General features: G+C 36.6%; 2 protein-coding genes across 2 annotated transcripts in view; one reads left to right on the top strand and one right to left on the bottom strand.

Annotated features, from left to right (window-relative positions):
- poc1a (POC1 centriolar protein A) overlaps positions 1-13,392 on the bottom strand; it is a 29,475-nt gene extending 16,083 nt beyond the window's left edge. The window contains exons 1-9 of the mRNA XM_014475912.2: positions 13,086-13,392; positions 8,702-8,786; positions 8,435-8,606; positions 8,049-8,228; positions 7,801-7,908; positions 7,519-7,634; positions 5,746-5,879; positions 1,890-1,958; positions 1,592-1,744 (exon numbers count right to left, since the gene is read on the bottom strand). Of these exons, the coding sequence (XP_014331398.2) occupies positions 1,592-1,744; positions 1,890-1,958; positions 5,746-5,879; positions 7,519-7,634; positions 7,801-7,908; positions 8,049-8,228; positions 8,435-8,606; positions 8,702-8,786; positions 13,086-13,100 (1,032 nt within the window). The 5' untranslated portion in view covers positions 13,101-13,392. The remainder of the gene's footprint in view (positions 1-1,591; positions 1,745-1,889; positions 1,959-5,745; positions 5,880-7,518; positions 7,635-7,800; positions 7,909-8,048; positions 8,229-8,434; positions 8,607-8,701; positions 8,787-13,085) is intronic.
- b9d2 (B9 domain containing 2) lies at positions 10,064-10,900 on the top strand. The gene has a single exon (XM_005796968.3). It carries the CDS (start codon positions 10,222-10,224, stop codon positions 10,747-10,749), a length of 528 nt encoding a protein of 175 aa, XP_005797025.1. The 5' UTR covers positions 10,064-10,221; the 3' UTR covers positions 10,750-10,900.
- Positions 13,393-24,349: the final 10,957 nt, after the last annotated feature.

The following is a 24,349-nucleotide window of genomic DNA, read 5'->3' as shown; positions in this document are numbered from 1 at the left end:
CTCATCAGTAATAATAACTGCCAACCTGAGGAGCTATTAAAATCAATTTACAGCCTTGCTTTCACAGCTCAGTGAGCGAAAAAAACAGCCATATAGAGAAGAACAAAAAGTATCTCAAGGGTTCCACGAAAAATATTAGATAAGAAAAAGTGTTTCAAAGATATTAAAAGCTTCACACTCAGGCTGCCAAAGCCCATTTTAGGTCAGTGTACACATAATTCTGATTACAAATCATCTTCAAATGCCTGTTTCATGACACTTTTTCACCAGATCTGGGCAGAAGAAGCATAATGTAGCCTTTTTGTTACTAAAGAACCCCACACCCCTTCAAAACTCTTCAGCCAACGGGCAGAGGCGGCAAGGAACAAGAGAGAAGACATCACATGGCGTCCAAGTGGGTATTTAGGTGTCATAAGCTACGATACACATGACATGGCCTCAAAAGCAATTTTTTCTTCATGAACAGCATGAGGGAAATTATCTTGTCTTTTGGACATCAGGGAGGTTTTCAGACAAACTGGAGTCTGTGTTCAATTCTTCTTTTTAGGGATAAAGTAACATTGGCAGTGAACCTGCAGGTTTCTATGAAACTAAGGCATAAACGCAAAGCTGTATTCAATTTGACTAAGTTAAACTCAGTTTGTTTATATTGCACCGGTTTACCTTACAGGATAAACATGGTCAATTTAGTCCATCTCCATTTCAATGTTCATGCTGACCTTTATGTTCATGTTGGTCAGATTCAGATTTTAATTAAGTGCTGTTATTATCCTTAATTTTGTTGGTTTTTTGTGCTCAAATTACTGTACTAGCGCCCCCTACAGTTGCTGGCTGTGGAATGTAGTGATTTCTGCCTGTCCAGGACTCTTACAAAACAGTCGGACTTGCAGTCTATCTCTGCTCATTTATGCACAATAATAAAAAAAACATGAATATAGTGAAAACTTAACCTGTGAATTAAAGAAAAAAATCAGGATTAGGAGAGAGAGATGTGGTTAACCTCAAACAGACCATCATAAAGTTAGACATTAAGTTGTGCTAACATTTAAAAAGTTACCTACCGGTAAATGTTAAAAGCTCAACTACACACCTGCTCAAAGTGTTCAGAAATAAAAACTGAAATGTGAAATTAGTGTTTCTGATGTGTTCATTGTGTTAAGGATAAAAACTAATTAAGTTATGATAAATTTGAATTTTAAATTTAACTATTAGCTTTTTAAACCTACAATGGCATTCACCAAAGTGGACTAATTCAAGGCACCACAAACAATGAGTGGATGCGCAATGAGCAGTGGATCCGTCCTTGCTTTAATATATGCTCTGCTGAAAAACAAACTACTCTATTCCCCACACCATTGGCTGCTGAGGCTACTGATGATGTGGCTTTAAATAAAACACAAGCTTAAAATTGGCTTCAAATGGCAAAAACCAGCAGCCAAGTGATAAAAACAAACAAAGGAGCTAAAACGTACTTTACAGCTGAGGCTGGGGTTTTATTCCAAGCTGGACGTTTTAACTGCTGAATATACCTTTACATGTCCTTTCTCCTACCAACACTGTGAATGAGAAGAGAAGTTGTTCTTTGCCTTACCTGGTTGTTGAGGACAGGCGGTTGTGAGTTAAAATGAAGATGAGCTGTTGAACTGGCTGGCCGAGACTGTGAACTCGCTGCACTTTTACATTGCGATTTGACACCATTACTGCTTTCAATACATTCGTCAAAGTTGCTCTTCCACACCAAAACCTGTAAAAACATAAATTATTGTATATTGATTTATACACCACAATAAAATTTTAGAAATTAGTTCAGTATAGTTTCTGATGCCTTTTTCTATTAGCCAAATAGTATGAAATCTAGTCTTAAAAAAATCAGACGAATAAACCTTCACCTGTTCGTCAGAACCTCCAGATGAAAAGTAATCCCCCGCTCTAGAAAAGGCCACACATGTGACTGCACCCTGGATTAGAGAAAACCCACAAGACAAGATAGAAAAGTGAGTTAACATGGTAATAAAATACAAATAAGACAATAAAATCATGATCTTTTAACATCAGCAACGCTCTTGTTTTTAACAAAATACATAAAGGTTGTCTAACTGAACATCAAACAATTGATGTTTGTATTGATTTAATGAAAAGCTTAAGTAATAAGACATCATTCCAACAAAACATGGAATCTGAATCAACTACAACAACGCAACACCTCCACCTACAATGAGCAGGTCTGGGCATTGACAGATATAATTGAGGAATTTCAGTTTTGCCAGGCAATAAAACAAGGAACACAATGTACAATATTAACATTAACATAAAAAATTCAGTAAGGCAGTCATTAATTGGGTCACTATTTTTATAGCATCGTTACAAGATGGAGATCAGATTGAATAAATAAATCTAACATTGCAAAAGCACCTATAAACATTTAGGGCCCAATTCGTTTTCCCACATGGGGCCAGTTTGGTTTGAATAGCCATTTTTCTTTATTAAAATAAAATCATTTTAAATTATTAAGCCAATAAACCTAATTTATTCTAATTTTTAAGATATTAATAAATAAATATCTCTCATTATTGTTGCATTTAGCAAATATAAATAATTTTGGTAATTCTAACTGACCTAAAACATGAGAAGTTTGGACTGGTTTAATTCAGCCAGTGAGGAATAAAAAGCCTTTTATTCAGTGAATGTAACCTTCTGGTTTAAACCGTAATAAACATAACAATAAACTATCTACTTTATTACAGAAAACACAACAGATCCAACATGTTTTTTATTTATGCATGCATTACATCCAGTTCATTCACTATTCTGTTAAAAGAGCACCTTGAATCAAATTTAAATCCAAGAACTGTTTCAAACAGAAATTGACTTTATTTCATGCAAAACAAAAACAAACAAAAAAAGGAAAGAGATGAGAACATAATCTCCAGAGTGGGAGTACGTATGTGTGAATGTGTGTGTTTAGAGGACAGGTCAGTATGAAGGCTTACAGCTAAGCTATTAATAAAATCAACTAACAATAAAGACTAACATTGGGTCACAAATGGTCCAAGCAAACAATTTTTTTTTTTAAATAAATAAATAATTGAATTCAAATATCAGGACTTAGGCTTGCTACAGGAAACTGAAAAAGCAGTTCTAAAACTAAAAAAATCCCACATTACTTGATAAACCATTTTGTATTCAAAGAAAAGAAAAAAAGACATGAAAAATGGCAAGAACATGGAGGCTGTTAAGAGGGGAAAAAAAGGAGGAGCTGTGTCCTGCAGCTGGCACCCAGACAGGTCGGTCTGGCTGAGGATAGTTTCCCAGAAGCACCTGAGAGAAGCAGAGAGCAGTGCTATGGCAACGCGACGGTCTGACAGACAGCATGTTCTGTCTCTGCTCTGACTAATGCGTGCTGCCAGGCTGGCACTTGCCATGGACACACACACACACACACACACACACACACAACAATGAACCTAAATGGCCCATTTTGTCTTGTGATACAAGAGCAAGTATTACAGCAACCAGACAGAACCCATATGGTCCCGTCTAAAAAGGAATGATGCACATAACAATTACATACTCTTCATGTTCCAAAGCAGCTGGAATAAACACAAACAATAAAACCAAAACCTTATAGTTTCTATTACTCTAAAAATCAAAAAAACATTTCTATTTTTATTGAATTAAAAAATATTATATAGTCATTTTCCAGAGGTTTGCGTTAGTTACAGAGTTCTATAGGCTATAGGTTAATCGTAGACTGAAAACCAGACACAAATGCTGAGTAACACAACAGTCAGCACAGTGTGTTGCATATTGTAATTAGTTCCATACACTGCCTCCATGAACCCATGTCTTTACTAGTGGGACTAGTATTTCACGTTTCATTTAAGTACGTAAAAGTTATGAATTTTCTCTTAGAAATGCCAATTTTAAAGAATTCCAAGAAATAGATGCACATAAACCCTACAAATCTGAATCATGCATACATTATGTTGCCTTACCAAAACTACAACAGATTTTTGCAGGGTATTTGGACATATTAAAATAATAATCATTTTCACCTCAGCATGACCAACTACATCATGAAACAGAAGTCCTGCTTATAGCACACAACCTCATATATAAAGCCGTGAGTTAAATATAACTTTATGAAATTATGTTGGTGCTTTTCAGCTCAGAAATCTAACCTTCTTCTCCCAGATTATGTAAATTCAACTCCTTTTTAAACTAAGCTTTAACATAGTTATTGATGGTAGGCTTCTACTTACTGATAAAATCCCTATTTTGAAGCCAACCCTTGTTAAAATGAAACCTTTTCTATAGCAATATTAAACTTACAAGAATATTTTGATTCTTATTCCATATATAAACAATAATAAAAAGTTTTAAGGGCAGAATTAGGCCTTGGAAATTCGGAGAATATCTGGTAACCTCCAGTGCTGTTTGCAGTGTTGCATTATGGGCCTTGTAGTTCTTTTTTTTCCAAGGCATAATGGCACTTGAAATCCTTACCAACTACATCACAAAAGAAGTAAATGAATGTCATTCTAAAATGTCTCAAAAAAATAATTGGCAATGAATTCACAAGCAAATAAAACAATCATTCTAAAATATTATTTAGGTTTATATTAAAGCAGACACACAAAATAGACCTTCAGTAGCTCACTTCATCTCCAGCCAGGTAGAATCCTCCTCCGCCTGGGTAAGCAACACGTTAATCAGGTCCAACGGCAAATCACTTACATGGTTTCATATGAACAACATGTATGCAGCCAAACACATGCAACCAGACACAAACACACCAACCTAGACACCCACGCAGAACAGATGGGGTTCTCTCCCATCTCTCGATCTGCAGCAGGAGAGACAATTAGCGCTCTGAGTGGTCCCGGCACCAACAGATTGGTGGTGTCACCACAGAGCTAAATAGAACAACAGAAACTGAGACAAAGTACAGGAGATGACAAATCTGGAGGTGGGAAGAGAGGACAAAAAAAGCTTCTTCATCCCAACAAAAGATGAATCTTGGCAAGTGACTGCAGAGAAACACAGGTGAAAAGGGGAAAAAAAAAAAAAAAGGCAGAATGAAAGACGGGCAAAGTGTGCGAGGGGATAGATAAACAGATGGACCACATGTGGTATTGGCAAGCCACCGATTTCCACAACCAGCCAGCAAGCCAGTCCATCAGCTGTTCAAACAAACAGACACAGTCAGCGTGCCGCCCGGCCAGCTACTCCAGGCAGCCAATGTGAGTGCATCAGATGTGGGACAGAAAGATGCAGAAGGTCCAAAAGGAAAACTAGGGTCATTACGAAGGTGGAAAAGAGAGAAAGAGAGTTGTCTCAGTTGAAAACTCAACACAACAAAACCAGAGAAGGAGAAGGAAGAGACATGATCTGGAGAAACGGGGGCAGAAACAGTTCTGTTTCCTTCCAACAACCATGAGATGAGTCATCCTGAGTGGGCTGCCTGCTTGCCAGGCAAGTACTAAAATACAACAAATACAAAAAAGGCATCATACGCACACACTCAAATGCACACAGACCTAAGCAGAGATAAACATTCGTATTGGAGATGTCAAACACACGTAACAGTTCGGACCAGCATAACCCTCCCTGCGTTTCTTTTCAAAACCTCTGGAGGAAAAAAAAAGAAAAACTCAACCTGTCCTGAAGGTACTCTAAACAACTAAGCCTACAGGATAGCAGTGGAGCGGGCGTGTGCGTGTGTGGGTGTGCGTGTCTGTGTACCTGATGTCCATGTAGTGTATACAATAGCTTTCCCTCCACCAGGTCCAGTATTTTCATTGTGGAGTCGCTGGATGCAGTAATTAGGAAATTACCACCAGGATGGAAAGACAAACTGTTCACAGCACCACTGTGGACTGTAAAAGACAAAACACACAGAACTTATAGCAGGAAATGCACATTTACTAATGTTCTTTTATGTTAAATACTTCCTTGAGCATGTGCTCATCTTCTTTAAATTATGGAATTTCTATGATAAAAAAACATCATAGTAATCATCTCTAAAATATTATCAGGCTTCAGTCTGTGTAGTTTAATCATTGTGCAAATTTAAGGACCTTCTCAAACTTAAAGAAAACACAAGTTAACCATCTGAGACAAACTTCCACTGTTTAAAGAGGTTTGCATATTCCTACTTTTATTTCCTCCCAAAAGTGCTTTCTTGGTGTGAAATCAAGAATGAAGGGTAAACATTTAAGAACAAATGTTCATGCTGTGTACACACTAGTCTTACTGACCATTTTTAAGAGCAGAATAAAAGGAAAATCTATTGTGTTTTCTCAAATAATCCAACAGAACAGTTTTCAGTAACTATGCATCATTATTTTGAGGGTCTGGATGACTGAAGGGAAGGAAGTGGATAATTATTTGCAGTTCAAATCTGAACACGGATGTCAAAAATGACTAAATAAGTGAAGTGCAACGAGATTTCTGAAAGTACAAAATACTGAGATGAATCAATATAGGGGGATCATTACATCACTCAAAACCTCTATCTCAATAAGAATAATTTACATGAAAAGATATTTTAAAAAAATTAGCTAATCAGAAAAGTATTCTTTTTTTTCTTTACCTAATTAAAACGTATTTTATAAAAAGATACAAAAGATTACCATGTATGGTTTGTCCTTAGTGCTAGTTACGTATTGCAGCAGTGCATCTGTGGACTTAAACTAGCGATACAATCTTTAGAGATAAAATCAGGTATTTTACAGCAACAGTTTTTCTTTACTTCGCTCAAACACACATCAGCAGATCAGTCATTTATAAGCGCATGACTGCGGTGCATCACACTGCTTCAGCTACAGTTTAGACAGAAAACCTTGACATCTCAGTTTTAAACACACCAATGCATCAGAAAACAATTAGTTATCCTTCTGAATTAAAATCACATCTTGTTTTTTAAATGTCTTCATCTCACAAACGGCAAGAAGAAAACATTTAAAAGCTTTGGGTCCCCCTGCTGGATGAACGTTGCTAAGACTTAGAAACTTCTAGCTGGAAAAAAAGCTGGAAGCTGAGATTAAATGGCTGCACAGTGAGAATGAAAGAGAGAGAGGCTGTGTCCTTAAGAAGAGGTTCATTTAAGGACAGAAAACAAGACTTACAATTCAATAATTAAAGAAGCAACTCAATAAATCAAAAAGAAAGTCTCTAAGCACTTTATATGAGGTCTCAAGTACTCAAGGGTAGCTGTGGTTCCTAATCCCCACGGATGCAGGAGTGTCTACTGTACAGACCTAATCTTAATTATTTATTATGTTATTTCAATTTATGTCATAAACACAAATTGTATTTCATGGACAAAAATGTAAACACTTATTCAAGCGTAATAGCTATGAAAAATTAGGAGTGAAAAAAAAAAAAAAAAACACAAAAATTATTCCATAAATATTAGGACCTTTTAAAACTGTTCATACAGCTAGAAACATGTCACGGCTGAATGCAAACTGTTATTTCACTGAAACAAAGGATGGGTTCTGAGGCTGTTTTTACCTGGATAATGCTGAAGCATTTTGTGGGTTCTGATGTCCCAAATCTTAACAGAGGTATCAGTACTTGCTGCAGCAATGCATGTCCCACTGGGATGAAAGTCTACATAGCTTGCATAACTTCAAAGACAGAGGAAAACAGACATTAAAGCATCAGTTCAAGACACAACGTGCAAGACAATGTTTTAGTTACTGCTTTTAGTTTCTTCTTCAAAGTAAGAAATGTGTTCATCAACATGTTTTCTCAAAGCTTCACACATTCATCATTCTAATTGAAAGCCCTTACCCAGCATGCTCAGTAAAAGTATGAACGCATTCTCTACTTTTCTTGTCCCACAGTTTTATGGTTTTATCGTCACTACATGATACAATCAAACCATCATCTGGAGAAAACCTGAAAGAAAAAAAATCACTTAAGCAACGTCCCTCAATAACTAGTTGGATAATTTAAAAAATAGATAAAAATAAACTCATTATACTTTTTGTATGGAAAATTATATTTAACTCCAACTATTGTATATGTGTGTGTCATACTTAGCACAGCGGACCCAGTTCATGTGTTGGGTGAAAGAGAAGAGGAACTTCTGTCTGTGGACTGTCCACAGTTTGATGGTCTTGTCATCAGAGGATGTCAGCATAGTCTGTCCATCACCGGAGAAATTAACACAGCGCACAGTCGCTGTGTGAGCCCTGAATACTGTTGAATCTGCCTTCCTGCACACACACATCACTTAAATGTAAAGCAGTCAGGTGGGGTCAGGGCTCTGTGTTCACAGCAGAAGATTCGCAATTACTAAAATTGCATCTTTATTAAATTGTTTTAGTTATTCTGCAGCATTGTCCTTTGTGGTAGTTTCAGGTTGAACTTAAATAAAAGAGGAGTAGCAAAATACAGAAAGTGATGCTTCATAAAATCTTACATGCTGGGCACCCAAAGGCGTATAGTTTTGTCTCTAGAGGTGGAGGCTACCAGGTGGCCAGATGGAGAAAACTGAACACAAGTGACAGCTTCTTTGTGCCCATCAAAGCGATACGCTCGCATCTGAGGCTTCATGTTCCAGATCATCACACAAGAGTCCACAGAGCCTGTAGCTGGAGGACGGGGAAGCACACTTGAGTGAATTGTTCAAGAGCGCAGTGAACAGTACAGACATAAAAATGATTTGAAATATGAATAAGGCAGTTACCAATCTGTTTCATGTTGCAGCTGAAGTCCACACTGGTCACAGTGTGCCGATGACCCTTAAAATGTCTCTCAAGCGTTGGATCCGACTATGTGGAGAGAGAAACACAGAAATCTATTAAATGACAAAATTAAATCTGTAACTAAAAAAAGTTAAAAAGAAAATGATTATTTATAAACATACACTGATAAGAAAAAGACATCAAGTTTGATACGATAAGAAACAAATTCTAAACAGATCACAACATCTGATGGATTGAGTAAGTGAAAAAGAGCTAAAAACATTAAAAATGTTATAGTTTTATGCATTTTCTGTGAAAGGCAAATAATAATAGTCATTCATAAACTTCAAAAAGTGTATAGTGATTCCTGCAATCATTAATGTGCAGGATTATACAGGAAGGAGAACATAACCCAGAGAAGAACGAGGGGAGGAACATGCCTCATCAAACACAGAACCATTTGATCAGACATGCTGGCATCTGTCAACAAAAAAACCTTAAACCCATCAAACAATACCTGGACACAAAGAAAATATACAAGCTAAAATAAAAATCTAAAACAGAAAGTGGGCATGATGACTGAGGATATTGGTGTGGTTAAAAGTAAAATTAAAATATGTCAATTATATGCACGAACCTTGGCTGTTGTTTCTGTCCTACTTAGCATATCACTCTAAAACAGCCCTTTACTAAAAAAAAAAAAAGTGAAGCTATATATTCATTTTGTAAATGGATATTATGTGCAGGGAGGTAAATGTAATTAAGTGAAGGTACTTTACTCTGAGTAAAATGACACATGCAAATAAAATTCTCAAGTGAGCAATTACTTTATTATCATAACATATAAAGTAGCTAATTTATTATGGTTTACTTGTGAGTTTAATAAGTGAAATTGTCTTCATCTTCAGGTGAACTTGATGCCAAGACAAAACCCACTGTGTGGCGCTGTTTCACTCTGATCTTCCAGTTCCAAAGCTTAATTTTAGAAACAGAGAGAAAACATAAATACTAAAATTTGAATGTTTGTCAAAATTGTTTGAATTTATTTGTATGTTTAAATTATTTATTTTCCAACCATCCATAAATAATTATTTACATATACCTCCAAATCAAACACTTAAATTTTCAAATATAAGTCCTGAGCTTAATCTGCCAGGTAGAAATATCTAACTTATGCAATCACAACCAGCCATCATCTGTCAATTTAGCAGTAACTTTAAGAACACGTTTACTGAAATACAAAATATTATCTGTCTAATCCAGACAAAGATAACGTGTCCATTCTGTTCCAAAAACTTTAATTCAGATCTAAAGAGTCGTTGCCTGAGCCTGACAGTCCTTACTCAGGGCAAATTTCTAACAGTCTAACGGAGGCAGCCCGGGTTACCAAGGAGACGTTTCGCTAGCTTCCAGGTTAGCCGAACAGCCAGAGCCACCGCTAACCGTTAGGCTAGCCGTTATTCGATAAGTGAAAAGAGGAATTGAAGAGCCGCATGTTCTGGTTAAAGCGGACAGTTGTAAAATGGCAGAGCTTCACATTATAGGACAGATCATTGGGGCCAGCGGCTTCCCGCAAAATAGTCTATTTTGCAAATGGGGAGTTCATACGGGAGGAGCATGGCGTCTTCTCTCCGGGCTAAAGGAGGGACAGACTCAGGTGGACATTCCTCAAACCGGAGACAAGGCCTACTGGAGTCACCCGATTGATTTGCACTACGCGACCAAAGGTCTCCAAGGCTGGCCCAAGATCTATTTGCAGGTGTGGCACCAGGACTCGTTCGGCCGCTGCCAGCTGTACGGGTACGGATACTGCCACGTTCCTTCCAGCCCGGGACATCACCGGATAAGCTGCGTGACCTGGAGGCCGCTCGGCTCCTGGCAAGAGCAGCTGGCCCAAATGTTTGTCGGGGGAGGTCCCCAACTCCGCAACCCCGACCTGATATACAGCGGAGCGGACAGATACAGACTGCACACCGAAACAATGGGGACTGTGGATCTGGAGCTGGGAATTATTATGAGACACTTTGACAAATATGGCGTCGAGAGCTGAGACTGTTGAACAAACTTCTGAACATTTATCATAGAGTGTATGTTGTTGAGGCAAGAGCCATGAAAAACAAGAACTTAAAAGAAGTTTGTTCACTTTTTTTTTAACATAAATCCTCTTCACGTTTTTATACATGTGATAATAAACTATTGTCGATAAAGTTGGTGTATACTAATATCTTATCCATTGACTTACTTTTAAGCAGTATATTTCTCTATTGATCTCTTGTTTACTTATCACTTTCAACACACAAATTTTGAAGTGGTATTTCCTAACCCATTCTTGAAATATATTACTGAGCATCCTGCACTTACAATCTCTTGGGGAGAGGCACCCATTAACATAACACCAAATTCTCACAAGGTAAATACTTTTTCAATATTGACTGATTATATTAAAAGAAGTTTATAAAACGGGATTATAATACCTATACTCCCTTCGATGTATTCAACAGTTAACGTAAGATTATGTGAACATTTACTAATCTGAGGTGAAGAACAAATTAACCAATAGAAACTCATAAGTGGCAAGTAGCAATTGATGAGGTGGTTTCAAAAAGGGGTGGGTCAGGTGTAAGATTTTTCCCTGTATAATTATCTTGAGTAAAGAAATGCAGCTATACAAGAACATAAAAACAATAATAAATCCCCTTGTTGCTAAAATGTTATATATGCACAACACTGATCATTGCAGCTGGAATCAGGAACACTTCTATGTGTATCTAAGAGATGCAAATGTTTAATCGGTCTTAAAAGACCTTAAAGTATGCAATATACATTTTCCCCAAACATAAAACATTACAATTTAACTTTAAGTCCTGGAATTTTAATTTCTCATTCAAGATTCAGTCAGATTTTGTAGATACTGTGGATATACAGATGTACCAGTTAATACATTTGGACTATTTTAGAGACACTGATCCAGAGAGTAAAAACAGAGCAAATATACAAATAAACATAGTAACCAAAAGACACTAGATGCAAACATTACATTGCACAAAGGTGCTGCTATTGCATACAAACTATTATCCAGTTTCCTGAAGCTCAAAGAATACTTTGTGCAATTTTGTATTATTAGAGTCAAAGTCTTCATATTTTTCTTCAAGCAACTGAACATGAATAAAGAAAATTAGCTGAGTAAATCATGAACAGTGGGAACATTACAGGAAGCACCCATTTGACTTTCGCCTGCCCATTTTGTTCTTATTTTAGAAGCGTAAGCTTCTAAATGCATCCTGAAAAGCCATCCGAGGTTGTTTGATGTAGGATTTGCTGTGATTACACCACAGGTTAGCTGCATATGCAGAAGTGCAATGTGATCTAAACGTGGTCATTTAACATCATCTGAGCATTTCTAAAATATACTTACCAACATACTAACCTGTATGCACAACCTGGAAACATCTTGTGCACATTATTTTTGACTCATAAATAATTTATTATGACATGACCAAACTAATTTCCTTGGGTCACCACATCAGAAAGATGGTTTGCTCATCATGACATTTTTAGTTTGTGATCCATCTTAGTTGTAGCAATCATAACACTTTTCAGGGTTTAACATGATGTCATAACTGGCCACAATAACAAGCAGACAAGTGTTGCAACTCAACATTTGATATCAGCCTTATCAAATCATACAGTCTTAAAAATCAATTAGTTTTAAATATCTAAATCATGAGTGTCCACTTCCAATCCTCAAGGGACTCCTTCAGTCCTGCCAGATTTAGGTCTCTACTCCTACATAGGTAATTCAAATGGTTAAACTACCTGTTAAGACCTGCTAATGAACCATCATTTGAGGTGTTTTGAACCAGGGAAAGAACTAAACATGCAGGGTACTTAAAAACTTACTTTGAACACCACTGATATATATGTTTTATGTGTTTTAAGTTACGTTTAAAGACATTTAAACGTAACTTACAATTTAGTTAGATAGATATTTAGTTAGATACAATTTAGTTTCCAGTCTAAATTGTATCTCAACTGCACAATTTAATGCAACACTGATATAGATTTACATGCCTGTATGTTGCACTCTCTTAAAACGCATAGTTTATGCAGTTTTGTTGGAGGAGTGACATTCGTATATTGTTACATATTTGTCGAATATTTTTAAGATACTGTGTGACACATTCACACCTATTGTAGGACAAAACAATCTGACAATTTAAAAATAGCAACTAATGTTTAATTAAACATGATACAGTAAAGTGTACTCAACAAGAGGTTCGTTATAAACAACCTTTCACTTTACCCGAAAAACTATATTACACTACAAATATGAAACTCATTTCACCTCCGTTGCTCTAGTAAAAAGTGCAAAACAGCCAAACTCACCAGTGCAGAAGTCATTTTTGATTTTGTTGAAGGCACACACTGGATAAGACTTGTTCCACTTACTTAAATGACTAAAGGTTAACTCAACTTTAATTCGCTTGAGATAATCAAATGTCTCGCACCGTTAGCTCTTCGGTTTGCTAACATTAGCTGAAAGCTAACAGCTAGTTGCTAACAACAACACTTTCAGTTTACGCGCCGCGATTGGGCGCTGAGACCGTTGGTCCGTGCTCTTAAAGGAGACGCCCTACAGTAAGGTACTTTTAAGTCTAACATTTGATCAGCAAGCAGAATAACGTAAATTAGATTAAAATATAAGACCTTTTCGCACCATTTTTAACAGCTTTAACCAGTCAATAAATGTAAGTTTTATCACCGAAACATCTAGCAACTTCTGACCACCAGGTGTCATCAGTAGCTCATATGAGTTTCTTAAGAAATGGGACCCTTATTGTGAAGCTTGATGTACTTATTTTATTTTGACATTTCTTTGACCGAGATCACAATTCAGATTTCATACAGGAAGACGTGGGATGGATTGTGTATTGTAAAACGAAGAACAAAAACATAATATTGACACATTTGAAAATATGCAACTCAGTTCAACTTCATTAAAAAAAAAGTTGAACAGTATTATTCAATAAAAAAGAAATTCACATTTATTTGAGTTCTTTTTAATGGAGACTGCTAACGATACATCCTACTTGCAAATGCACAATTGTCATATCATTCATGTCAAGTTTTATTTTACGTTTTATAAATGTGAGGTTAAACTAGCAGAGATACTGGAAGATGAAATAAAGGATATACCTTTTTACATCACAGTAATCACACTTTTTTAATCTTCACGTGGTGGACTTATTCTATTTAAGAGAAATAAATTGTGTTGCACACATAAAAATTTCAAATATAACATATATATTTATATAATTGGAACCATAACAACAACAAGCCACAAAGCAATCACATTGTACTTGGAAGTGTAAAGGTTTTGTAACTTTCATATTTTTCTAAGACAGAAAAATAATTAACTAAAACCATTAAAGGCTGCAAAAAATTTGAGACAATATTTGTAATTTGGGAAGAAGCTTTTTAAAAAAAGTATATTTCTGTATGACGTTATGTCTAGCAGCAGGTAGGTCAAATGGAATCTTTTCACTCCAACATATACTTTACCTAGATCCTCTTGTGGGCTGTTAAAGCCGTAAGGTTGCTTCGTCACATTGCAAATAAGACTCGCCACAAATGTTTTCAGAAGTCATACTTTTTAAACTGTGTTTATGTGGATTTACTGACTGTAATTAGGTTGGTTTTGCCTTATTTATTATTTTTAGAATCTTATCTCAAAAATACCCAACACACCTTCTGCTAACACGGGAGCCATTTTACCCATATGATTTTTACAAACTCATGACATTAGGCCATTATTAGCTTGCATGCAAGGTATGTGACACATTATTTTACTTAAACACATTTTTTATAATTGCAGTTGCTCAGAAATAAGATATTTTTGTAATATTGATCATCATAGTTTTTTACTTATTTCCGCTCCACCTACAGACCATATGGTCAGTGGTTAAATTTCTTGATTACTAAAACCCTCTAAAATTCTGTCCCTAACATTAAGATAGTTATTAATACACCAATCAACGTCACGTTCGTTCAGTTACAGCAAAGTGGACAGGCTCCAGATAATCTGTATGAGACACACCCATAGGTTAATCTTTTGCAGCTAAGTAGTTCCCATCAGATCTCTGGAATGCTTAACATGAAACTTTGCTGAGAAGGAAGTTAGAAGCGAATGAACTGGAATCCTTCCTCACACAGTAGCCGTTAAGAAGTGTTTGTCTCTATTCTTATTTTGGCCTGTGTCCATGAACACATTTCCGTTTGAGGCAGGGGAGGATGTTCTAGAAAGTTTAATCAGTAGAAGTTCTTTACTCATTTATTGCTGCTGCTTCCAAATACCTCCAATCTTATCTTTCCAGTTCAGTTTACTTTCTCTGGGGCTTCTGTGATTTTAATTATCACTGCATAATAATTTTGTTTTCTATACTGCAAAATGAACATTTATAGTATGCAAAAACTGTTAGCATACATAAACGTTGTAGCTGAGAGTAAAGGCAGTTTTTCTCTACACATATCATTGACTACAGGAGTAAAACTTTCCATATCCTTTTTCCTGGGTTTTTTAAAAGCATGTTTTAACTGTATGATCTCCTTTCAAGTCAAAAAGCCTTCAAACGCTTCATTGTTTCACAGTTTTAGGACCTGAATCCTACAGTTAAAACAATGCTGGATCGCAGCAGTGGTTTATATTTAGTTACAACAATGCCTTTCATGAATGAGTAACTACAAATACCTCTGAGCTCAGCTAGAGAGGGTTGTGAGCATGATCTGTTGCAATGCTTTGTGGTTTTATTTTCTATCATTAACTGGAAAGAACCAACATACTTGAAAAATAAAGTCTGTCAAAATTACGTTTTCAGAGGTTTCATTTTACTTGAAGCTCAGAGCAATTTGACGATTCAAACAAAGAGTCATTTGTGAGGACGGTTGCCTCCCAGCTGCGTCCTGGGTTCAAATCCCAGCTTCAGGCTTTCTGTGTGAACTTTGGTATATCAATTCCTGTGTGGGTTTTCTCCCACCATCCAATGACATGAAAAGGAAACTTGCCACTCAAAATTGGCCTCAGTTATGATTGTGTGGTCGTTTGCCTCTGTGGCTGCCTGTTCAGAGTGCATCCTGCCTCTTACCTAATGATTAATAGAGAAACCAGTCCCCCCCATGTCCCTCTATTGATTGGGTAACTGTAGCAAATTGATGGATGTTTTATAAAATAAATAATAAAAATCATGTTTTGGGTTTCTATAATGAGCTTTATTTAAGGTCCAAAGTGTCTACTCGGCAGAGATCAGGGTGGAGTATTATGCTTAATGCCAAAGGCTCCTGTTCCTCGCTCACCTATGACACGAGTGCCCTCAGTCCCACTCTTATGTATTGTCAAAGTTCACAGCACGGAACAATAAAAGGTTTACTTACCTGACTGTGCTTGTGTGTACAAGTGTATGTTTCCCTTATGATTTTGTCCACTAGTCTTGATGAGGTCAACAAACTTATGGTAGTATTATTGATCCATATATGCTGTTTGTATTGTGTTTTGCTGTAATATGCCAGAAACATTCATTTTGTGTTGACATCTGCTGTTAGAATATTTCCCATGTGGCCTTAAAATTCACAGCTATGATTGGCTGGTTTGCACGAACAGATCAGTCTTTGGAGATTTGAAAGGGGAATACAAAAAACTGCTAACTCATTGCCACATTTTTCAACCTAAAATAATGGTTCTCTGTATAGAGAAGCAACCACCGCCAGCTACCATAAAAACAGACTCCAAATTCATTAAACCCAATTAGCTGCAGCTGGTCAACATCAAGCAGAACAGGGGGATTTCTAAGTAGTTCAATCCTACTTGCTTGTTTTACTTCTCCTCAGTGCAAGCTAAAATCATACTGGTATTCTGCTGAGTTAATTTCTGTTTTGTCTGAAATTAAGGAGGTTGATTTTCCCACATCTAATCAACAGAAAGTGATCAGAAACTATAGGAAACAAGGAAAAAGCTTATCCAGTTTTGCCCTGTGTAATATTAAAACATGTACAAAAATCTCATCTCATCTAAAAATTAGATCACATTTTTAACGTGTTGGTGAGAGTATTGTTTTTTTGTTAGTAAACTGCAACAAATCTATTAAAGCGCTTACAACTGATGTGACACAGAGCTCTTACAAAAGCCAAAGAAAAAAAAGCATAATATTGTCACATATCCCTTCATTACCAATTTCAGAAACATCTTAAAAAAGCTGAAGTACAATCTCTTCTGACAAAGATGGTTCCATGTAGCTAAGAGCGTTCCAATAGTCCTCAAAGAGAACATCACTTTAATCTCTTTTCTTTCTCAACCCCACTATTTATGCCACGCGTTTCAAACTCTTGATATTTCTAGATCATATTTACGTCACTAACATACATAGCTATTTAAATCAACTGCTTTATCTACATAGAAAAACAACTGTGTGCATGAAAAAATATTTATTTATTGAAATGTATGTTGGTGCACAATTATCATATTTGCATATCAGAAATTGCACGTTTTTTAGGTTAAAGAAGTGATTTCATGCAATTTCTTAGTTCTTTCTCTTGTACATCAACTAGATCAGACATCAGAACATTTTTGTAGGATTAAATAAGAAATGTGTCACTGTAGAAATAAATCTTATATATCCAGTATGCAGTCAAACCCACTAGTCATGTTGTGTTAAAGCAAGTCAGGGTTGGGTCAATCACGTTTGACCCAGATTTGGGTTGGAGAAACTACACAAATAGTAGTTCTTCATATGCGATTGCCAACTTTAATGTATTTGGGTTTTTTTCAGTGGACTTTTAGGTCTCTCTGTGATCACAGAAAAATACCGGTAGTTCATTTTCTCTTGCTATCTACGTGGCTCTATCTTGACATGTTTTTGGGAGTTGACCCCATGCTGTAAAAGCTAAACCTGTCCAAGTCACAGTTTTTTTTTATAACAGTTCAAGGAGGAATATAATTGTCTCAGTGAACACGTCTTTATAGAGGTGCAGGAAATGCATTTGTGAACTGTCTGAGTGACCACTTTGCATCATAAAGTACTCATTGTTACTACTACTAACACAGATAAGTAATTTTTCAATCATTTATTCAGTGACATATATGCAGTTCATTCCAGTAAAATGAAGACAGCCATAAACAGGGGCCGTCCCATATATGTTTACTGCTGGAACGTGCGGTTGAAGGTTTTGTGGCTTTCTATTGTTTACTGGAAAGCCTTTTATCTCCAAGAAGAACAACAGCACAGTGACAGAATCAAAGTGAAGTCATGATGTTATTCTTTATATTGTCTCACCACCTGCAAAGTTAACAGAGGACTTATAAAGTGCAATATAATGGTTTTAGCAGGTTGTCTTTGGTTGCAGTGTTTTTTTAATCTGAGGGTCTACAATCTCAAAGGAAGAAGAATGTTTCTGTTGGCCTGAAGAGAGGAAAAGGAACGCCTGGATGGCCAGAGAGTGGCTCTTATCTGCTCATCAGAGTTTGGAGTCACGCACACAAACATACAGTATGTACTGAGAATATAACAGAGCGCTGTCTGTCCCCAAAACACAAAACTTTTAAGTTTTAAATCTGAAAAAGATGAAAATAGGTGTTGCTAACATTTTGGCTCAACAAATAAACAAGTTTGGAAATAAAGACATTGCAACATGGTAAGGGAAATTACAGTAACTGCTCCCAAGATAACAAAAGTCTCTTCAGGAAGGAGTGTCCTTTATGGCATGTTTCTTTTAGACATCCTTGTTCCTCGTCTGACTTCTTGAGATGACATTAAACTCTGAGTCACATGCTGGAGAGTGAAACGTTGCAACAATTGCAAATAACTGTGGAAGTTAAGAGATCCCCTTTCCAAGGAGAAGCACCAAAAATATAAACTGTTTTATTCAGTTTGTCTATGTTAATGTATGTCATTCTCTATCAAATAAACCTTTTAATCAAAATAATAATAATAATAATAATAATAATAATAATAATAATAATAATAATAATAATAATAATAGCACATTGTGGCTTTGTCCACCCAAAGGTTTTTTCAACTGAAGACAAGAGACATGAAAGGCAAATGAGAAGCTGGAATGTCCAGCTGGGGAGCCGGGAATATGGGCCAGTCTGTGTCCATCATCAAATCTTAAGTTTCTTGTCTGTTCTTCATCCTCCCAATCTTCATCCATCAGACTTTTAAGGTTCTTGGCTGTCTAACTGAAACCTAATTACATTTATTTTTCAGTGACGTCCTGATAAGTCCCTAATTACTTTACAGGATTAAATCAGACTCTTAGTTCAGCTCGGGACTAAGGGGAAACCAGGAGATGCACAGTGAATGTGAAAATAATAGTCAAGCAAGCATAAATGTCAGACCTGCAAGATGAAGCACTGAATAACAATTTCACATTATAAGTACTTTTTGTGTCAATTGCTTGATTTAATATTTTGTAGATTTTAACTGTGATTTCATCTGCAGTATTTTAGGTTATATCTCCACCAGCTTTACACATCTAGACAATGACATGAATTTGCTTTTGTAGGAACTCATACAATTGCAGCTTAGGTTTTACGTTTATGGAAAATACATTAATGGAATTATTGGAAAATACAAACTTCTTCCACCCCACTCTCAAATCATTTGCAGTGTCTAATGTATTTTCTTTCAAAATCGAATTTAATTTATTTCCATCAATATTCCCATCAGTTCTGGCCATCTTTCTCTCTGCTGAAGGAGAGAGTCCCCACACCATGATGCTGCCAAAAACTTTTTATCATTTTTTTCTTATTATTAGACCTTTCATCTGTTTAGATAATGTATTGATGCATATTTGAGATGCTTAAAATTCATTCAAACTTAACACGGGAAGCCAACGGGTGACATAACTCTCCTTCCTTGAGCTATGCAGGCTTTGTGGTTAATGTTTTGCACTGGTCGTAGTTTCATTCATCTGCTTTACAGTTCCAGTAAGCATAAGAGGAAATATTTTCAAAGAATTTGAAGCAGACAAACAAATCCTCTCTGTGTGGTTTCCAGTCAACTATTAATAGCGTTTCCTCTCATGGGCAGGCCAGAAGGTAATTAGTCAACACAAATCAGCAAAGGTGAGTACAGGTATAGTAAAAAGGCTTAAAGGCAGTGGCTTGTTCTGCCTTGTCTTTATTTTACTTTCAAGTGAGCTTTGCCCATATATTTACAGTGCAGTTCTCTTGACATTCCTAACTAAAATGTTAGACAGACTGAGGAATCTGTTTTGAATTAACACTGCAACATATATATATTTCAGTCATTCAGTTTTAGACTTGCTGTTGTTTGGTATCTCTGCTTTGTTGCACAAGAGAACCTTGAATAACAGGATTGTTAGTGTTACTGTCCATGAATACAGTACACTTACAGTACATTTTAATGGCTGGTGAACAACATAAGCAAACAAATGTTCACATCAAACATATAGATTCACACTCTTCTTTGGTCCACTTTTCTGGGACTGGGTTGGACCATGTTTGGTCTTCCCTACATGGTTCAATTAAGCTATATAAGTATTTGTTATATAGTTTTTAAAATATATCAGAAAGATTTCTCTGAGATTGTGGTTCATAATGACATGATAGCACCCTGCAGTTGTTGCAGATTTGTTGACATCCATGATGTAAATCTCCCATTTCATCTCAATCCACCAGAGGTCTGGTGACGGTGGAGGACAGTGAGTACAGTGAACTCATTGCCACGATGAAGTTACAAGAAGATTAGAGCATTGTGGTACTGTGCTATGTGCTGCTGGAAGTAGTGTACCGTGGTCACCAAACAATGGACCTGGTCAGAAACAATACTTAAGAATACTGGAATGCTTCGTTGGTGGCTGTAAAATAGTTTCCCACTGAATTACAACCAGCCTGAGCCATTGACAGAAGACAGGAAGGATCCATTCTTTCCTTCATTTTTATACCCAATGCTTATTAAATTAAATTTAAATGTTTTTCAAGAATACTTTCTTAATGCTGCAGGGGTAATTGGAGGTTGTAGTGAATTAAACTATATTTACAATTGATTTACAGTTGTTGAGAGACAAGCTTCTTTTTCCATTGTCTTGTTTATTTTAAATTCCACATTTTAATTATTATTCTTTTATACCCCTTTTTTTATTTTAACCACTTTGTGTTGGATGCATTGTGTAAATCAGAAGGATTATTACAGACGGTTACCTGACTGCAGAGGGTAATGTCATGCGAGGTCAATAACGAGATAAATGGATTCTGTGGGGTCTGTCACAGCACTACTCACAGCTATTAAAAGCCAATAAAACATTGCAAACATCTGAATAATTACCACCTGACATATGCTGACATATGCAAGAGGACTGTGTGAAAGCAGCGTATGTTAGAAGGAGACCTGATCTGAAACACTTACAGAGTTTGGATTTCACAAACTGGCTTATAATCAGATCTGCCCCAACCCTAATCCTAAAGACGGAAGACAGTTGGCTGACTACTAGAGAGAGGATATCCATCAAACCTCATGAAAAGCAGACAATGATACTATAAGACAGGTTTTTCCCTCTTATGCAGAGCACTGTACCCACATCTTTAACCAAGAGAAGCAAATATCATCTCAGGGGAATAAAGCAGAGGTTAGACATATCCAGGAAATGCTCAGAACTTAAACTAGGATTTGGAGGGACAAGTTAAAGATGTCAGACAATTGTACAGTAAAACTGAAAGTGATACTTTCTTCCCTGATGATATGGTGTGTAACAGGACAGAGAACATTTAGCACAAATGTGTAGAAATCTAATTGAGTAACTGTAGATGAATTTGTTTTCAAACTAGAACAAATGATATTGTGAAATGTGAGTCTAAAGTCCTTATGCAGGACCTTTTGGTCTCTAAGCTAGTACATCTATCACCAGCTGATTACCAGTTGTCAACGAAGGAGCCTGAGAAGTTTTTCAGGCTATCTAATCAATCTCCATATTCAGTCTCCTGTTTATTAGTGACACACCCGACAACTGCAGGGTCATCCAAGTATTTCCGTAGACGACAGGACTCTGACCTGTACCAGAAGGCAGAGATGTACAGAGTGAAAAGGACAGGTGAGAGTACAGTCCCTTGTGGTGCTCCTTTATGCGGCTGAAATCTATACTCATCAGACCAGGCATTGTTTATCCAGTGTATTGCTGTCCAAATTTGGAGAGCCTTTGCAAATTCTGGTTTCAGTTTTCTGTTTTTAGTCAACAGAAATGGACCTGGAGTGGTTTTCTGTTGCTTTGTCCTGTTTGCAGTACATTAGCTGATGGTTTTTCACCCATAATGGTTGCAATAAGTTTTCATTTGGACTCCTGGTCAGCCATGAATTTCTTAAACACTCAGCCAAACCCATCTGCACCAACATCCATAGCTGCGTTTCCATTACAAATGTCTGCAAAACTTAGTTGATGTTCTGCTAATGTCTAAAAACTACAATTTTGCAACTGCAGTGTTTTCATTAAATAAGAAATGCAAATAAAATCACATGTGAATTAGCTTGTTCAAGTGGTAATTAATTTAAATTCATAGCAATGGCAGATGTAAACACTTATATTCATATATTCATATTTCAATCACAGCACTATTGCTCATTATCAGCCACCAGACACTGATGTCTTATTGAGGCGTTGGAGCAACAAGCTCCTTATACTTGGAAGTGGCTATATCTGCAACGTTTTGGGGAAATTGTAGTGAGCAATTTTACGGAAGAACTATGAATTCAACCCTCCCAAATGACAAACTGAACATTTGACGAACTGTGTGATGCCGTAAGAGCTCTGATAGAGCCAGATGAACATTGTCCAAAGAGGCCAGTACCAACAAATAAGCTTGTTGCTGCTGCACACAAATCTCCCTTCTTCTTACTTCTGATCAGTTTCAGCATCAGCAAGTAATTTCCCCTTCATGTAGTAGCTTGAATCTAACAGGGGTGTGAAGCTGCCAGTAGGTGCATAATGTAGAGCTCTTACTTTATGAGTATAATCTAACACTGCACGAAGGCACGTGGCCTCTACTGACTCTGTGAAGCAGTCAGATGGAGACATGTATGAAAGCCCCAAGGACCAGCTGTTATCAAGACCCTGACAACAGCAGTGAGATAGATAGAGAGGTCAGTGTCAAGGATAAACAAGAAACAGGACTATATTCAACATCCGTTTTCACAAAGTTAAGGAGAAATTAGTATCATAATAAACTCTAATTATGAGTTGCTTTCATTTAAGTCATTAAGTCGTTACTTTTTTTTTTTAATGAACCTCCTGTTTGTTTTCCAGCAGCCTATTTGGAAATATGTGAAATGTGTTGAACATCTTTCTCTTTTAGTTCTGTCAAGCAAGGATAGAAAATATGGCCATAAAATGATCTCATATTACATTTCAAAGAAAGAGTCTCATAAGAGATGTATTGTTTTCAAAACTCAGGTGCAATTCTGGACATTCCCTGAAAACTGACTGGAATGTTCAAAATCTTGAAACTTGATGCAGTTTGAGCCAGTTTTCATATTATGACCGACAACCACAGAGACACGATGACATGGATGTTGACAGAAATTTAATAAGAGACTTTGTTTAACATTATGAGGTTACGTCAGTGCATGTGTGTGTGTGTTACAAGGCCATCTGTATGAACATCTGTGGTGTGCTGCAGGCTGTTTAACCAGTTGTCTTGCTTACTGCAGTGCTTTCCATGTAATGGGGAAGTGAGCTACTGGGAGAAATGATCGGATCACAGCTTTCAATCAGTTAGGCTGTGTGGTTGTAGTCACGGGGATGATCCCTAATGTGACTCTGAAGAAAAAATTTAATATTTACTGTCTTAAGATGCTTCAAACTCCAGAATGCGTAAATATGCCACATAGTAAAAACAGACCACCACTCCTTGTGCATCATGCAAGGTTTCAAGTCCCATAAATCAACAGCAAAAGGAGTTCAACACTTAAAGCTCACACACCTCTTTAATGAAGCTCATTTCATATTCAAACCTGTTTCTTTTTCTTTCAGTTTGAACTTTTTCACATAATTCATGTGTCGTGCAGTTTGGCACACCCCCAGGTACCATCTCATTAGCTGGCATGCTATTAGAGTATTTTTGCATAGTGCAATAAGTTCTTGTAGAGACAATATGTCTCTACTAGACAAGACTAACTGAGTTGACTTTCACCACCTAATGCTTGTCCACAGCTGACATTCCAGGTGAGCCATGTAGACAATATTTAGCATGTGAACACACATAAGATATCATAAATACTAAACGTTTAATCAAGTATAAAAAGTACTGTACGTATGTATGTAGGAATAAAATGAAAAACAGAAAAAACAACTACTATTTTTAATACTACAGCAGTAGGAAGATCATGACAAATGGTCTGCAATGGATCTAGTTGTTGTTTCAGTGTCTAAAGAGTCAAGAGGAGATTGTTAAAGGTTGAATACTGTGCTGTTAAAAGAGTCTGAATCCATCCTGACATTACCATATGCTGATGTTGCCTTTTGTTACCTGTTAGCAATCTTCAGGAAGCAAGGTGTGGCGAAACATTGAGCTACTAACAGTGACGCGTATCACATTTCAGTCACACCAACTTGAAACATGAGAGTGATACAGTCCCTAAGCATCGGAT

Source organism: Xiphophorus maculatus, chromosome 20, assembly GCF_002775205.1.
Source record: "Xiphophorus maculatus strain JP 163 A chromosome 20, X_maculatus-5.0-male, whole genome shotgun sequence".
NCBI lineage: Eukaryota > Metazoa > Chordata > Actinopteri > Cyprinodontiformes > Poeciliidae > Xiphophorus > Xiphophorus maculatus.
This window is presented reverse-complemented; position numbering and strand designations above follow the sequence as displayed.

What these genes read in the sequence shown, in the direction of transcription:
- b9d2 (XM_005796968.3), top strand. Translation starts at nt 10,222, where the DNA reads ATGGCAGAGCTTCACATTATAGGACAGATCATTGGGGCCAGCGGCTTC.